This window comes from Stegostoma tigrinum, chromosome 1, assembly GCF_030684315.1.
Source record: "Stegostoma tigrinum isolate sSteTig4 chromosome 1, sSteTig4.hap1, whole genome shotgun sequence".
NCBI lineage: Eukaryota > Metazoa > Chordata > Chondrichthyes > Orectolobiformes > Stegostomatidae > Stegostoma > Stegostoma tigrinum.
This window is the reverse complement of record NC_081354.1, coordinates 50,284,735-50,303,618: the sequence shown is the minus strand read 5'-3', so window position 1 is coordinate 50,303,618 and position 18,884 is coordinate 50,284,735. Positions and strand designations below refer to the sequence as shown.

Here is an 18,884-nt window from a genome sequence, read left to right as displayed (position 1 = left end):
GAAAAAATAATCAGATGTTATTGCTTCTCTTTCTTATTCACATTCCGAATGAGATGCGGCTATCTTGCATTTTGTACATAGAACATGGAACATTACAGCACAGGACAGGACCTTCGGCCCTCGATGTTGTGCCGACCTGTCATACCAATCTCAAGCCCATCTAACCTACACTATTCCATGTACGTCCATATGCTTATCCAATGACAACTTAAATGTACTTAAAGTTGGCGAATCTACTACCGTTGCAGGCAAAGCATTCCATTCCCTTACTACTCTCTGAGTAAAGAAACTAGCTCTGACATCTGTCCGATATCTATCACCCCTCAATTTAAAGCTATGCCCCCTCGTGCTCGCTGTCACCATCCTAGGAAAAAGGCTGTCCCTATCCACCCTATCTGACCCTCTGATTATTTTATATGTTTCAATTAAGTCACCTCTCAACCTTCTTCTCTCCAGTGAAAACAGCCTCAAGTCCCTCAGCCTTTCCTCGTAAGACCTTCCCTCCATACCAGGCAACATCCTAGTAAATCTCCTCTGCACCCTTTCCAAAGCTTCCACATCCTTCTTATAATGCGGTGACCAGAACTGTACACAATACTCCAAGTGCGGCCGCACCAGAGTTTTGCACAACTGCAGCATAACCTCATGGTTCTGGAACTCGATCCCTCTATTAATAAAAGCTAAAACACTGTATGCCTTCTTAACAGCCCTGTCAACCTGGGTGGCAACTTTCAAGGATCTGTGTACATGGACACCGAGATCTCTCTGCTCATCTACACTACCAAGAATCTTACCATTAGCCCAGTACTTTGCCTTCCGGTTACTCCTACCAAAGTGCATCACTTCACACTTGTCTGCATTAAACTCCATTTGCCACCTCTCAGCCCAGCTCTGCAGCTTATCTACGTCTCTCTGCAACCTACAGCATCCTTCGTCACTATCCACAACTCCACCGACCTTAGTGTCATCTGCAAATTTACTAACCCATCCTTCTACGCCCTCATCCAGGTCATTTATAAAAATGATAAACAGCAGTGGATCCAACACCAACCCTTGTGGTACACCACTAGTAACTGATCTCCAGGATGAACATTTCCCATCAACTACCTCCCACTGTCTTCTGTCTGCAAGCCAATTTCTGATCCAAACTGCTATATCTCCCACAATTCCATTCCTTCGCATTTTGTACAATAGCCTATTGTGGGGAACCTTATTGAATGCCTTGCTGAAATCCATATACACCACATCAACCGGTTTACTCTCATCTACCTGTTTGGTCACCTTCTCAAAGAACTCAATAAGGTTTGTGAGGCACGACCTTCCCTTCACAAAACCATGCTGACTATCCCTAATCAATTTATTCTTTGCTAGATGATTATAAATCCTATCCCTTAGAACCTTTTCCAACACTTTACCAACAACTGAAGTAAGGCTCACTGGTCTATAATTACCAGGGTTGTCTCTACTCCCCTTCTTCAACAGGGGAACCACATTTGCTATCCTCCAGTCATCTGGCACTATTCCTGTAGACAATGACGAGTTAAAGATCAATGCCAAACGCTGGGCAATCTCCTCCCTGGCTTCCCAGAGGATCCTCGGATAAATCCCATCCGGCCCAGGGGACTTATCTTCACCCTCTGTAGGATTTCTAATACCTCTTCCTTGTGAACCTCAATCCCGCCTAGTCTAGGAGCCTGTATCTCAGTATTCTCCTCGACAACATTATCGTTTTCTAGAGTGAATACTGTTGAAAAATATTCATTTAGTGTTTCCCCTATCTCCTCTGACTCCACACACAACTTACCACTACTATCCTTGATTGGGCCTAATCTTACTTTTGTCATTCTTTTATTCCTTAAATACCTATAGAAAGCCTTAGGGTTTCCCCTGATCCTATCCGCCAACTTCTCATGTCTCCTCCTGGCTCTTCTGAGCTCTCTCTTTAGGTCTTTCCTAGCTACCTCGTAGCCCTCAAGCGCCCTAACTGACCCTTCACATCTCATCCTAACATAAGCCTTCTTCTTCCTCTTGACCAGAGATTCCACCTCCTTCGTAAACCATGGCTCCCGTGCTGTACAGCTTCCTCCCTGCCTGACAGGTACATACTTATCTAGGACACACAGGAGCTTTTCCTTGAATAAGCTCCACATTTCTAATGTGCCCATCCCCTGCAGTTTCCTTCCCCATCCTGTGCTCCCTAAATCTTGCCTAATCTCATCGTAATTGCCTTTCCCCCAGCTATAACTCTTGCCCAGTGGTATAAACCTATCCCTTTCCATCACTAAAGTAAACATAACAGAATTGTGATCGCTATCACCAAAGTGCTCACCTACTTCCAAATCTAACACCTGGCCAGGCTCATTACCCAGTGCCAAATCTAATGTGGCTTCGCCCCTTATTGGCCTATCTACATACTGTGTCAGGAAGCCCTCCTGCACACACTGGACAAAAACTGACCCATCTATAGTACTCGAACTATGGTGTTCCCAGTCAATATTTGGAAAGTTGAAGTCCCCCATGACAACTACCCTGTCTCTCTCACTCCTATCGAGAATCATCTTTGCTATCCTTTCCTCTACATTTCTGGAACTATTCGAAGGCCTATAGAAAACTCCCAACAGGGTGACCTCTCTTTTCCTGTTTCTAACCTCAGCCCATACTACCTCAGTGAGAAGAACACACATATAAACCTTACAAACAAATATTGACCAACTATTTCATAATATCCTAAAACTTCAAAAGCAGTTCTGGCTGCAACTATGGGATGTGCAGCAAAACTGAAATTGCAACTCACAGAGATAGTAAATACACATTAGCCTCCAAATCATTTTTCAAGTTTTTGCTGTTCTCCAAACAGAAACGACACTCATCAGCCTCCTTACAGCATGCCACAATTGTCAACCTCCAATCTGCGACTGTCGCCAACCATCCACAGTTCAAAATCTCCCATTCACACCACTAATCAATTAACAAAACCATTCAATCCACTACCAGAACTGATCCTCCCCATTAACAATGCCAAACTCCCCTATTAATATTGCCAAACTTCCTATTGACACAGAGTCTCAACACCTCACTTGTCAACACTCCCAGCCCCATCTCCCAAAAACTTGGCCAACCACTGTCAACTTTAAGTTGCATCATTGCACGAATACACCACCATTCCAACATACTATGCCAGGCGACTTGTTTCAGCATGCCGATAGTGACATTGACTTTCTGGATCCAGATGTCACTGCCACACAGGCTATAGAGGCTTGCAAAGCTGGTCAGAAGCTAAGAGGGAATGCTGCTGCCAGCACCCACAAACAGCACTGCTAATTCTACAGAAACAGCACAAGTGAGAAAGAAGAAAATAAACACCAGCTGCCCATTCTAGTCTTACTTCCCAGCGCTTGGTTATTGCAGGTTACCGCAATTCAGCTGTAGGTCCAGGTTCCTTTTAAATGAGTTCAGGGTTTCTGCCTCGATCATTAAAACGGGCAGTAAATTTCAAACACCCACCATCCTCCGGGTGACCATAAGACTACAAGAAACAGGAACAGGAGGTGGTCATTTGACACCACCAGCCTGCTCTGCCATTCAGTTGGATCATGACTGATTGCACATTCCTTGTGTCTATTTTCCTGTACTTTCCCCATAACCCTCAATTCCCTACTGATCAAGAAGGACTCTGCCCCACAGCTCTGTGATTCACAACCCTCAGGAAAACGTTCCTCATCTCAGCCTTAATTCCTTTATTCTGATACTACGTACTTTGGTCCTAGGCTTTCCAATGGTAGATAACATCCTCCTAGTATTTACTTCCTCAAGTCCCTTAAGAGTCCTGTATACTACGAAGAAATCATCTCTCATTTTTCGGAATGCTAACGCATAAAGTCCCAACCTGTTTAGCCTTCATTCCCAAGACATTCCTCCATACCGAGGATAATCCTAGAAAACTTTCTCTGAACTGCCTTATCTTTCTTAAGGGACCAAAACTGCTCACAATATTCCAGATGCAGTTTCACCAGCACCTTGTACAATAGCAGAAGTCACACAACACCAGGTTATAATCCAGCAGGTTTACTTGAAATCACAAGCTTTTTGAGCACAGCTCCTTAATTAGGTGGAGTGGAGGAGAAGGCCACAGGCACAGAATATATAGGCAGAGCGATAATAGCAAGATAAGTCCAGGTAATTAAGACTGTCAACAGCTAAGTACAAATAGTGTGAGTAGAGTGTCAATAGGCTGAACATCCAGTCTTTGCAGATGATCAAAAATGTCAAATGATGTGAGTGAAGTATCAACAGCTGAATAACAAGTGAAGGGATGACCTATGAACTGATTAATTAAGACAGAAAGATAATTACAAAATATCAAAAATAGGATGGTGCTAGAGACAAACCAAACAGCTGGAATAACACAATAAGTATCAGAGTCACATGGCAAAGGTTTAACCAAAATAGCAAGTAATCCAAAACTGTAGAAACTAACTTAGGTAGAGGGGTAATAGCAAATTATCAAGGTGATGGTGTCAAAACAAAACAGAAAGGAAGATTTTACAAGCACAAAACACAATGGTGGGGTTACATATAGTTTCATTTTTTATTAAACTTTAAAGAAATCAAAACAATTTTTGTTATCCTGATAAACTTAAAATGAAAACTGAAGTACCAGAAGACTCAAGTTGTTTTATTATTCTATCTCTTAAGCTCGATCCTCACCTATCGTTTACTCCTTAACCCCCTCCCCCCACCCTTTCTTCCGCATATAAACTTTGTATTTTCCTAGCCAGCATCAGTTCTGAGGAAGGGTCACTGGACCTGAAACATTAAGTTTGATTTCTCTTCACAGGTTCTGTCAGACCTGCTGAGCTTTTCCAGCAACATCTGTTTTTGTTTTTTGATTTACAGCATCTGCAGTTCTTTCAGTTTTTATTTGTTTTGTTGTGATCTTCTTGCTTTGCTCTTTGTTGTACGTGTGAAATCTTCGCTGGGAGTCAAATGGGTGCCTGAAGGAAATATTATTCACTTACAGGAGCTTTTATTCCTTCATCATTGTTAAAGGGCTTTTTCACTCGGTAGCAGAAAGCTTCAACTCTATAGAGTAATATTAGAAAACATTTTATTTCTTCGCTTTAGTAAATAATGTACATTGTGTTCTATTTTTGAAACAATATTTGAAAACTCTGCCAGCTTTTTAAAAACAAATTAAGATACATTTTACATTGCTTTCGAGTTGATTAAAAACCACTGATTTTCCACTGGCTTGAAGTTCAAAAGTAAAATCATAAACCAAATAAAACCTAACAAAGTGTGAAGCTGGACCCTAGACCCTTCATCAGGCGCGAAACGTCAGCTTTTGTGCTCCTGAGATGCTGCTTGGCCTGCTGTGTTCATCCAGCTTCACACTTAGTTATCTTGGATTCTCCAGCATCTGTAGTTCCCATTATTTCTGAACCAAACAAAACCTGTTGTGTTTTAGAATATTCCTTAATGTTCTGTGTTGACACCATCATATTGATAAATTATCTCTCTTACCTTAATTAGTTTGTTCAGTTTTGGATTACATGTGATTGGTTAGACCCTTGTCACACTACTCTGATACCTATCATGTTTTTCCAGCCATATGGTTTGTCTCCAGCACCATCTTATTTTTGATTTTTTTGTAATTATTTCAGACATAATCAGTTCGTATGGCATCTATTCACTTGTTATGCAGCTATTGAAACTTTACTCACATTGCTTGACACTTGATCATCTGCAAAGATTTGTTATTCAGCCTGTCGACTCTCTACTCAAGATAACCAAGTATGGAGCTGGATGAACACAGCAGGCCAAGCAGCATCTCAGGAGCACAAAAGCTGACGTTTTGGGCCTAGACCCTTCATCAGAGGGTCTAGATGAAGGGTCTAGGTCCGAAACATCAGCTTTTGTGCTCCTGAGATGCTGCTTGGCCTGCCGTGTTCATCCAGCTCCACACTTTGTTATCTTGGATTCTCCAGCATCTGCAGTTCCCATTATCACTGACTCTCTACTCACACTATCTATACTTATCTGTTGACACGCTTAATTACTTAGAATTATCTTACTATTTTCTCTTAGCCTATATCTTCTGTGCCTGTGCACTTCCCTCCACTTCACCTGACTAAGGAGCAGTGATCTGAAAACTTGTGATTCCAACTTTTAAACCTGTTGAACGATAACCTGGTATTGTGAGACTTATGAATTTGTTCATCCTAGTCCAACACTGGCACCTCCACATCACTGTACAATTGCATTAAGACTTCCCTATTCTTATAACCTGAACCCCTTGAAATAAGGGTCAACTTTCCATTGGTATTCCTGATTATCTACTGCACCTTTGAGCTAGTGTTCTGTGTGTTTTATGCACAAGTAACGCTAAATACCTTTGTTTTGCAGCTTTCTACATTTTTCTCCATTTAAATAATATTCTGTACTTTTGTTCTCCCTTCCGAAATGATCAACTTCAGATATTCCTACATTAGTCCATTAGCCAACTTTCTGCCTACTTACTCCACCTATCAACATCATTCTACAAACTATCTGTAATCCTGTCACAACTTTCCTTTCCATCTATTTAGTGTCATCTGCAAATTTTGCTATAGTACATTCACTTCCTGAATATATATTGTAAACAGTTGTGGTTCCGCACTGATCCCTATGGAACCCCACAGATTACAGTTTGAGAAAGAGACCCTTATCTACACTTGTTGATTCTTGCCAATTAGCCAATTCTCTATTCAAGTCTAAATTTTCCCTTCAACATCATAGGCTCTTATGTTATGACAACTTTTTGTGAGGTACCTTGTCCAATGCCTTCTGGAAGTCCAAATACAACATATTTACTGGTTTCCATCTGTTCATTCTGGTTGAGACTTCCTCAAAAAACTCTAATAAATTAGTTAGATATCATGACCCTTTCACGAGGCTATGGTGACTCTGCTTGATCAGATTATGATTTTCCAAATGTTCTGCTATCACATCTTAATAATTGATCCAACATTTTTGCAACAGCAGACATTAGGCTAATTGGCCTATAGTTACTCACTTTTTCATCCCTCCTTTTTTGAATAATGGCATCACATTGGCAGTTCTCCAATCCTCTGGTACTTTGCCAGAATCCAAGGATTTTTGGAAAATTAGAGCCAGCACATTCAATATACATCATTCTGAAGTTGATAGCTATTCTCGTCACTGTCAGCCACCCAGGCAATTTTTGCATCATCTGCAAACATCCCAATCTTGCTTCACATGTTTAAGTCCAAATTATTAATGTACACCACAAATAGCAAGGGGCCTAACACTGAGTTCTGTGGAACCTCACTGGAAATTGCTTTCTATTGACAAAAACATCCATCAACCATTAACCTTTGTTTCTTATCATGAAGCCAATCACAGGTTCACTACAGAATAAGGGGATATAGCAGCACTACAGGGCAACTCTTAGGATAATGATACCCAGAGTGTACAATCATAGAAAAGTCGCCTTCTCAAGAGCAACTAGGGATGGGCAAGGACTGCTGGCCAGCCAGCGATGCCCATGTCCCAGGGGTCCCAAAATTCAGGGGAATGTGACTTAAAAGGACAGACAGGAAGGAAAGTTTGGTGGGATGGCATTGTTGGTATGGGATTAAACGAGTACAATAGCAAGAAATGATCTTGGCTCAGAACACACAGAATCTATATGGTTGGAGGTAATAAATGAAGAAACTAACTTTAAAGTAGAGTTATTACAAAGGAATGAGGTGGAGCTGGCTATAGTGGACTGGGAAAGGAATTTAGCAGCAAAGATGGTTGAGGACCAGTGGCAGGCATTTAAGAAAACTGTCATGGCTGACAGCAACAAAATATTCCAGGGAGGAAGAGAATTCTACGTAGGGGAAAGCCAAACCACAGTTAACCAGGAAAATTAAGGACAGCATCAAAATGAATGAAAAAACATATAATGTATAACGAGGATTGGAGAAGTTTTAAAACACAAACAGAAGGCAACCAAAAAATAATAAGGAGGGAGGAAGTAAACTCTGAGAGTGAACTTGTGAATAATATCAAGACGGACAGCAAGAGCTTCTTTAAATATATAAAAAGGAGGAGAAAACCAAAGTGAACACTGGCTTTTTACAGAATGAAGCTGGGGAAATAATAATGGGAAATGAGGAAATGGCAGAGGAGTTGTATAAATACTTTGCATCAGTTCTCACAGTAGAAGACACCACAGCATTCCAAAATTATTAAGTAATTAAGGGCAAAAGAAGGAGATGAAATAATTACAATATCTATCACTAGAGAATAAGTGCTAGGAAAAATAGAAGCTAAATCTGAAACCCCCTGTGGACATGATGGGAGGTATCCTAGGACATCAAAGGAAATAACAATGGAGATAATTGAGATGCTGATAGTAATCTTACAGGTATCTTGTTCATTAAGTATATTAAAGACTGTGACAGATTTTTAATCAGTAAGAATTATGGTTAAAATGCAGGGAAGGGGAATTGAGGATTAGTAGATCAGTCATGGTCGTATTGAACAACAGAGCAGATTTGATGAGTTGGATGGCCTACTTCTGCACCTAAGCATTATGGCCAACTCATCATATTCCTCAGTGTTGCTTGGATTTTACTTTTTCTGCCCAAGTTGCCAATATAGGACCTTGTCAAATGCTTTACTAAGATTCAGATGAACAACATCCACTGCACTATTCTCATTAATCCTTCTTGTTACAGCCTTAAAAGTTAATGAGACACAACCTTCCTCTAATAGAACCATGCTGACTTTCCTTGAGTAGTGTTTCAAAATAAAGGGGTGCCAACTGATAACTGAGACAAGGAAGAATTTCTTCTCTCAGAAGGTTGGGAGTCTTTGGAATTTCTTATCACAAAGAGCTGTGGGGGCAGAGTCCTTGCGTACATTTAAGGCTGAGATAGATTGATTCTTAATCAGTAGTAGGAAAAGGAAGGAAAATGGGCATTAGAACATTTTCTGAAGAAGGGTCTAGAGTTGAAACGTCAGCCTTCCTGCTCCTCTGATGCTGCTTGGCCTGCTACGTTGTTCCAGCTCCGCACCTTGTTATCTCAGACTCTCCAGCATCTGCAGTTCCTACTATCTCATTAGGAATATCAGATCAGCCACGATTCTACTAAATGGCAGCCTAGACTTGAAGGGCTGAAAGATCTATTCCTGTTCCTATTTCTTATGGTTTTATAATCTAATCTATGCTTTTGTGCATGACACCGTATTCTGTCTCTCAGAACTGATTCTAATAATTTTTCCACCATCAAAATAAAACTGACTGGTCAATAATTATTTGTCTTAGCTTTTTCACCCTTTTTAAATGATGGTACATTACGTCAGACATTCAGCCCTCTTGTACCTCACTTGTAATTACCCCCAATAACACTGCTAACCACCCCAATTAACATTCCCAAACCTTCTATTAACATTGCTATTCTCCATTCCTACCATAAACATACCCCATCTTCCCCTGCCATGTTGCCAATCCTCCATTAACATGCCAATAAACCTTCACCCCCATTAACACACCTAATTCCACATTGACTAAACTCTTTTTCAACTGTGTCCAACCTCCATTCTTTAGGCTCACACTCTAAGCTTGCTCAACTTCCACCGTCAGTTAATTCAGCAATCTCATTTCTTTCCCCTCTGATCACATACATTCTCTTTTTCCCTTTCGGTTGCTCCACCCATTTTCCCTTTCTCTAACTTATCACTCTGAACTCTTACTGCTTTTCTGGATATTGAAGTCTGATGCATCTTCTGGATGTCTGAAATGTATTAGTTCACAAATCTTTCACCAGAATTTCCATTCATAATTTGTAGCAGAACTCCAACATAACAGCAGCTATAGAATCATAAAAAGATTATAGCACAGAAACAGCTCATTTGGTATGAAGCATCCTTGCTAGCTCTCCTCAGGAGTAACACTCTCAAATCCACTGTCTTGCTCTTTCCCCATAGCTTTGCAATGTCTTTCTCCTTAAGTTTTTGTTCAATTCTGTCTTGAAAATGACAACTGAATCCTCCTCCAATACAAACTCATACTGTTCTTCCCTGATCACAACCACTTGCTGCGCAAAAATAGATTTCCCTCATGTCATCTTCAGTTCTGTGCCATTCACCCTATATTGATATAGTCTGCTTCTCAACTGCTAAAATAGTGTAAATTTTCAATGGTGTTGTATAAAACTTGCCATAATAGATACTGCACTAATGGAAATAAATGTGGGAAAGCTTTGAGAAGCCAAAGGAAAATTGGACTGAAGTAATTAAGTCAGATTTTTGTTTCGTGTAAACATGGCTGCAAAGTGGTAACTTTGTAATAACTTTGACCCAATGAATCTTCATTAAAATGTGTGTGTTCTGCACTTTTTTTGCAGGATAGTAAGAGAAGTCAGAACATTGCGTCATTTTTAGCACAGTACTAAGTAGTGCAGGTGACACAATAGTACTGCTTGTCCTGATGGAATTATGGCTTCAACAGGCATCAGCAACCCAGAGGGAAAGAAGTACAGTTAAAAAGCCAGTAATACTTAGACATGAACCTACTGCTTATACTGTAGCTCCATCTGAGGTATTCAAGGTGAAGAGGATTAGTAATTTTCATTCTCAAGTTTTATCACTGTTTTTCCTTCTGTGAAATGTTTGCCAAACAGTTGTTTATGAAAGTAATCCCCCTTTAAAATTCTTCTATAACTCTATTATTCCCGGTTCAAAGTAACTTAGACCCCTGTGCATACTTTAGCAGAGCCGGTGATACTATCCCAGTAAGGAGAGGGAAACTCCAGTCGTCCAACAAGAATCTGGTCAAACAGGTCTTCCTGGACATTGTTCTCACTGTAAAAACAAAAATGTGGTTATTTGACTAGAATTTGGAAATGACTTGGAATCAATCCACTTAATTTACATGTTTCTGGATTCTTGAAACTCTCAGTAAATACAGAAAAATAATTTTAGCTGTAGGAGTTGGCTGCTTGTGCTCCTGGATAGATAGATGCTTTAAAAGAGATGTGTCAAATAGACTGTCGTCAAGGCTTTTAACCTGCAAACTAAACAATTCTGTCAGCTATACAGAAATGCCAGTCTGTCTTCTGAATAGACCTTTCAGAGGTCATCTCAATGAGATGTGTAACATCTCAATCCTGACGTGCACTGCAGTTTGGCCTGTATTCTGTGGCACAAACAATGGTGAATTTATTAGTGTACACCATTAATAAACCGTAAATTGGACAGAACTTGTTGGTGTCTGCATGTCTGCAGTTTAATGTGGGAATCAGAAAGGTGTGCAATTTTTCCCGCCTCTCATGTAGCATTATTCTGGTATTGCTTCGGAACCAGCTGCAGCATGATAATATTTCAGTTACAGATAATGTTTCTGATATTGAAAATTAACTGTTAATTGTTCAGAGTTGCAGTTCTTCAGATTTTAATTACTATTGGAGACTTAAAAGAGAAACCATTTTTAAATTTTATCTTTCTGTCATTATGCCCTTATTTAATCCCATTTCTCTCTCCTCTCCATTTTGTACACAATTTAACATTGAATGAAATATTCCAATTTACACTTGCTAATTCAGACCTGAAATGCCTCAGAAAGAATTCTTTAATTTGAATAGTTGAAGACACACCCTGATGAATGCCCCATCCATGCTGGTCTCTAACTCCTATAATGGGGAATTGAACAGGTCATAATGAAATGTCAACATGTTGAATGGCAAGTTCTATTCAATTGTTACTGATTGCAACGCCTGAGCTAAAGCTTTGTCAATATTTGGTGTTGTGGTTGACAACAGAGGAACTATTCTATGCTGTGCCAATACAGCATCAACTGGTGTACTTGAAAGACCCATCTTAAGAGAAGGATAAATGCACTTGAGGCAGCTGAGAGCAAAGAATTGAACTTCTCAAAAGCACTTGGAGATTTTACAGCTGAATCACACAAACTAGAAATGTGCCAGATTTGATCCCTCACCTCTGGTGAGAATGCTAACCTGTGTAAGTCCAGTGCTTAAGATCAGCACCCTCAGGTTAAGTAGGGGAAATGTACCCAAGATCTTGCTCCAAATTAACAGGCAGCCACAAACTTGGAAGTGCAGAAACAGATGATTAGCGCCCAATCCCTGGCACAAAGAAAGATGGTTGTGGTTGTTGGTGGTTAACCATCTCAGTCCCAGAACAGGACTGTAGGAAATCATTAAGTTAGGTCTGAAGCCCAACCATCTTCAGCTGTCTACCATTCATGTTCAGTACCATTTCTTCTCTGAAGCAATATGTCCCCACATGCAGTAATTCGTGGATAATGTTCCGGCTTAGAAATAACATTTGTGCCAGACATTGACCATCTCCAACTGAGCATAACCATTTCCCCTCGACGACAATAGTCTTATCATCAGTGAATCTCCTACCATGAACATTCTGGAGGTTATCACAGACCTGCAGCTTTATTGTTCCAGCTATATATAGCAAGTCTGGAATTCTGTGATGTTTGACTCATCTTTTTTTGCAAAGTCTGACAAAAATCGTCAAAGTACAAATCAGGAGTGTGATGGAATACTCTCAGTGTGTGGAACTCTAATAACACTCAAGAGTTTGAACATAATTCAGGACATAGCACCTCCATTTTTGGCACTCCATTCATCAACAGGGCAGTAAATACAATGGGAATATCATGACCTGAGTTCCCCTCTGAGCCACACACTATCCTGAGTTGAATTATCATGCTCATCCTTTACCATTGTTGAGTCAAATTCCTGCTACAATAATCTGGAACTCCCTTTCTAACAGCACTATGGATGCGCATACACCAGATGAATTGCAGAGGTTCAAGAAGGTAGCTTACCACCACCTTCTCCAGGGCACTTTAGGATGATCAACAAATGCTGGCCTTCTCAGTAATTCCCATGAAAGAATAAAAATGTCCTTTAGTGTCTTTGTTCCATGAAATACTGCCAATGTTAACTGTGACATTTAAATTTGTAATCGTGATACTCAGTAGGAGCTGGTAACATGGAAGTACTGAATTTTCGCAGCCTCCACCTGTGTTTTTGTTTCCAGAACCTGCATAAAGTTGGAACTTTAGCAGCTTTCAAAATAACAGTTTACTTCTGTTAGTTAATATTCTGTCATCAAATGCAGAGCAATGTTCCTTGTACGAGCTGCACACTCTCAGCAAAAAGATGCTTGTTTGCATGGGATAGGAAAGAATATAATTCTTTACTGTGAGAAGTCTGAAGCAGATTACCTGCGGAATGGAGGGAAGCCACATAGGAGGATGTATGTAATGACTCCTGCTGCCCAAATGTCAACCTTTAAACCATACCTGTAAAAATAATTAAGAACACGAGGACTTTTAAATAACAGGAGAAAGCAAATAGTTCCAATGCAACCATTCCTTGTCTATAGAGTGAGCTTCAGATATCTTTCTTCCATCTATTCCATTTTACCCCTTCTCTCTACAGAAAGCCTACTGTCCTGGCTGCATTACTGAACTTCCTTTGCAAATAATTTTCTAATTTTACATCTTTTGATGGTTGTGTTATGGCAAGGAGAAAAGGAGATTGAGACTTGCTGTCAACTAAGGATTCAGGCAACAGAATTTTGGATGAGATCAAGCTTCAGGAGGATAGATTACAGGAGATCAGCTGGAAGTGTGTTGGAGTGTTTAAATCTGAAAGTAGCAAAATGGTGAGCTGACAGAAAGCAGTTGGGCAATGTTACACGAAGTGGTCTAAGTGATAATACTAACGACATTAGAAGCTCATCCACGGATCAAATGTGACATAGAGATTGTGAACAGGTTGGGTTAATCTAAGACTTTTGCCAGTAAATGCTCTAAGATTTTTATGAGATTGTTGCATTTACATATTCTCAGCATATAAAGGTAAACCTAGTAAATATCAGCATAATGATAATAACTGTCAACTAACCTTTATTATCTAGAAAGTGAAGAAGTATAAGGGTAGATTATCATTCCTCCAGGCTGTGAATTGTTTTGGGAAATTTATAAATCTAACTTTGAAAAAAAATCCTTTCTACTTCAGTTTTTCATTTGCTCTTCCCCTCTCCATTATTTCTCTTGCAGTACATGAACTGACCCTGCATTGACTCAATCCAATTTACTCTCTAGCTCAGGTCTTCTATGTATTTCTAATCCTTTCAATTACATTGATTAAGGAGTTATACCATTATTCACCAAGGTCCCTGCTTCACTGAATCATTATTAACTCACTCTGAGACAAAACAAAGGCAAAAAAATTCAAAGCTTAAATTGCACAAAGAAGTCTAACTAGTAGATAATGCTGTGAGATACCTCATTTCAGCAAAGCATGCCCGATATTCAAGGGCTTCTTCTGGTCATGGCTTACCCACTCTCTGCAATGATCTCTGGAGCAACATATGTTGGTGTGCCACACACTGTGTACAGGGGTCCATCCACCACAGTTGCCAGACCAAAGTCACCCAGTTTTAAGGACTTGGTGCCATCTACATATTCACACACCTATTGGAGAAAAGAGAAGAGCTGACTAAGAAAGCATACAATTAGGCAAATTTGAAACTACTCAGTGTATTTGTTTTATTTGGCTATAACTACATTAAATCAATAATTTTCCTAAAACAATTTCAAACACAGTGATTCTTCAAGACTTTGTCTTGACTTCAAGTCTTTTGGCGACATTAAAGTTCAATGTAGAGTTTAATATCACCTTAATTCTGATAAAGTTCTCGAATTCATTTGGTACCTAACGTATCAAACACAGCTGCCATATTTTGTGCTAAATGATGACAGAAAGAACAGAAAAGGAAGTTGTTACACTTCAATTTCCTCACAAAGAGCTTTCTTCCTGTTCAAGACAAAATCAACTCCTATAAGCAAGCATTCTAGCTCCCTATGATACAAGTAACTCAATATATAACTTAGAAGAATATAATGCCTTTGGCTAAAAATAGATCTGTTTATAAATTGAATTTCAATTGCACATTCTCCCCAATTTAAGTGACATCAGATATGTTCATATCAGCTTCAAGTATCAAACAGATATTTTTTTGAAATAGAACGTTTTAAAATAGAGCAAAAAGAGCTAGTTTATAGTCAAAATTGCCTACCTATCTCAAGAGTTAAGATCTTACCATCATGTTCACTGTGTTTGGTCAATAGTACAACTGACGAGAACATTAGAAATATTTAAACAATATATTTCTTACATTTTGTACTTTCCTGTCTTATACAGAAAAACCTGTCAAAGATCAATGAGAATGAATGTTTGACGAAGACAAGCTGTGGAGAGGACAGAATAATTAACATTTTAGACACAGACCCTCTGTCCAAACTTGACAAAGGGTCCACACTCAAGATATTAATCAACTCCAGGATCTCTCTTCCTTTGTCCAACAACATGAGATATCCTCCATCTTATTCAACTTTTACACATTGGAGATTCATTTCCCACTTTTGCATCATTATCAGTGGTAATCAATTCTCCCTCTAATTATTCTTATTTGTATATGGAGCTCCAAGACAATAAACAGCCTGGAATCTGGAGAAGCAAGTGGCCCATTTTATTCCTCTCTAACACCACTACCTGCAAATTCTTCTCCAACTTACAGCATCCCGAATTAGATGGAGACTCCAAATGCTTCTTTAATGTTGTTGGATTAAAATCCTGGAACTCCTTTTCTAACAACACTGTGGTGTTCCTACAATTGTTGGATTGCAGCAGTTCAAGAAGACAACTCACCACCCACTTCTCAGGAGCAATTAAGGATGCACAACGAATGCTGCTATTGCCAAGGGCATCCATGTGCCATGAAAAATATTAGAAATCAGGAAGTAAGTCTAAATCTCCACTGAATTATTTATAGCTAGATGCAATTATTTGCAAAGGGCTTTTATGAATTGAAATTCCATTATCCATGTCTTTATTAAATCATCTTGATTCAATAAGAGGACAGCTGAACAAATGTTATGTATTTTTAGAAGCAAGCTTCATAAAACCTCATGAAAAGCTGCTCCAAAATCAGCTTTGTTAGACTGAACACTGTGTCCAGATAGCTGAAATTACCTACCAGGTCCTGCATTCTCAGCTCTCAAATGGCCAACTCATTTTAAAATTTGTTCAAGGGATGTGGGCTTTGCTGACTAAGCCAAAATCTATTGCTCATCACTAATTACCCAGAAAGCAGGGAAGAGTCATGATAGCTATACCTCTGGAATCACACATAGGCCAGTCTAGGTGAGGATGGTCAGTTTTTTTCCCTGAAGGACATCTGTGAACAGGATAGGTTTTTATGGCAATTTTCAGTGATTACATGATTGCCGTTAGGCTGACCTTTCACATTGCTTTTCAAGGAAAGACAAAGACTCTCTGAAGCTCTTCTTGAAGTGTGGCAACTTTGACATTAATGACTGGGTGGAGTTAGCTATCAATTGTTCAGAATGGTGATAATTTGTCCTTCAAGCCACATCACGCTTTGAGTCATAATGTTTTCATTATAAGGCATAGCAGAGGCAGAAATGGAAGGAATGAAAAGGAAACAAATTCTGCATTTCACTGTCCTGTGGGATGTCCAGCCCCACAAGCCCAAAGATACGCAGGTGTAGAATTGGCCAATTCAGTTACAGCAAGAACAATGACAGAAACTCATAACCCTGAGTAGCTACTATGGTAATATCTAAAAAACAGTCACCACTGGTAAGTCCGGTAGCCAGATGTGCAACAGGCAAATGGCTGCTTAAGATCAAGTGTCTCTGAGATTCCCTATTTTATATTTGTATATTTAGCGACCAAAGCTTTGCAGTGAGTATTTTTATTTAGAAAGCTGGCTCATCTGGTGATTATCATTGATTTCACATCAGGCCCTACAGGTATTTTAAACTTTGAGGGTATTGAGAAAACATGAGAAGCAGATGCGGTCATTTAACAAAAGATGCTGATCGGATTATTCTCCTACACTACCTCAAAGTGAGCTATAATATTTGTAATCATAAAAGGATTAGTAATGTTGCTGACTAAGCAGGATATTTATTTCATCTGATAGCTGTGCTTGCACTCACAACTCAACTGGCAAACTTAATGATGAATAAAATAAATTAAACTAAGATGAAGTTCACTTAATTGTTAACATTTTTTAAAAACTTCACTGAAAGGCTTTTGACAGTTTGTCTGGAGAAATGGTAATTGATTGCAGAAGACTCATCCTTGGGTAACAGTTTGCTTGTTCTTAAAGAACCAGAAAGAACACAATGGTATGATACTGCCTGCACTGGACAACAGAGGTGGGCAGACTGCTTAGGAATCCAAATAGCTGTTTGGTGTTAGTTTAATTTGTTTTTTTGGAGACTCTCACTGAATATCCTGCATAACAACCAATAATACATGATCCTATTTTGATACATTAAAGGCTTTAAGTAGGTTTGTCTATGTCTGCTGGTGGTACCGCCAATGGAAGGAAAACATAAAATTACACTATCTTCCTACTTCCACAGTCATTTTTGACAGCTTTTCTCATCTCATCTTATTCTGAACAGCAAACTGCACATGTTATATAGATATAACCTAGTAGCATCACTGAGCAGCAAACATTCCAATATAACTATACACTGATAAAAATGCTGACTTATGCCCCTCTTCTGACACCAATAACAAAATCAAAATCAAGAATCTGGCCTCAATTCTGAAAAGAATGAGAAACTCAACAGTTTGTCATGCATTAGAAATAATGCAACATGGAGATCTGGCCATTGGAGAAGATTGTTCTCCAAATTTTTTGACAACTTGAAGCAATTTTAGTAAAAAAAAATGTAACCATGGCCTGAAGGGAATAAAGTATAAAAAAAAGGATCAGGAGAAAAGCATTTCAATCCAGCTTGACAGTCACAGGATGCAATCAATTACCAATATTCTTTCATGATGTTCATATCAAATTCCGATTGAATTCCCTTTAAAAATTATTGGTATTAACCTTCTTGACTTCCTCCAAACACAGACCATCTTTTATATGAAGGAGTTTTACCTGATAGCTGAAACCATGCTCCCTTATTTGAACGTTACCCTATTTTTCCATGTTAACATTATTCACCAGACCTTGATAGGCATGACAGCATTTGAAATGTCCAGTTGAATGCAGCTCCAAAAACACTCAAGAAGCCTGATGCCATCCGGGACAAAGCAGTTCCCAAGTTTGGCAGCACTATTTACGTTCTTTTCTTCCACAATCGATGCACAAAGTAACAGTGTATATAATCTACAAGATGAACTGCAGTAACTCACAAAGGGTCATTTGACAGGATCTTCTAAACCTGGGACCTCTACCACCTAGAAGGTCAAGGGCGGCAGACACATCGTGCCACCACTACTGACAAGTCTCCTCCTAAGCAACACACCATCCTGACTTGGAACTATGTCCTCATTCCTTCTCTATCACTGGGTCAAAGTCCTGGCACTCCTTTCCTAATAGTCCTGTTGCATATCTGTATTTTTTGTGATTTATGCACAAGAACACACAAGTTTCTTTGTATCACTGCAATCTGTAAATTTGCTCCATTTATATAATGTCTTTGATTCCTCAGGCCAAAATGGGTGACCTCACATTTATTTATACTGTACCCCATCTACCTAATATTTACCCATTTATTTCACTCACCTATTCCCTTTGCAGGCTTATTATGTCCTCCCAGTAACTTGATTCCACACCTACCTTTGTATCATCAGGAAATTTAACTAAAACAGACACCAGCTTGTCATCTCAGAAACTAAACGGCTGAAGCCCCAGCCATGATTTCTGTGGCACTCTACTAGCTACAAATGCCAACTTGAACATAACTCATTTATCATGATGCACTGGGTCCCAATTTGGCCACAATAGGG

The 18,884-nt window shown here is 39.4% G+C and overlaps 1 protein-coding gene across 5 annotated transcripts in view; it reads right to left on the bottom strand.

Annotated features, from left to right (window-relative positions):
- The window catches only part of dclk2a (doublecortin-like kinase 2a), a 454,170-nt gene that overhangs the window by 23,638 nt on the left and 411,648 nt on the right, over window positions 1–18,884 (bottom strand). For all 5 annotated transcript variants that reach the window (XM_048528857.2, XM_048528836.2, XM_048528842.2 and 2 more), the window contains 3 exons: window positions 14,385–14,518; window positions 13,262–13,339; window positions 10,761–10,857 (listed from right to left, as the gene is read on the bottom strand). In XM_048528857.2, the coding sequence (XP_048384814.1) occupies window positions 10,761–10,857; window positions 13,262–13,339; window positions 14,385–14,518 (309 nt within the window). The remainder of the gene's footprint in view (window positions 1–10,760; window positions 10,858–13,261; window positions 13,340–14,384; window positions 14,519–18,884) is intronic.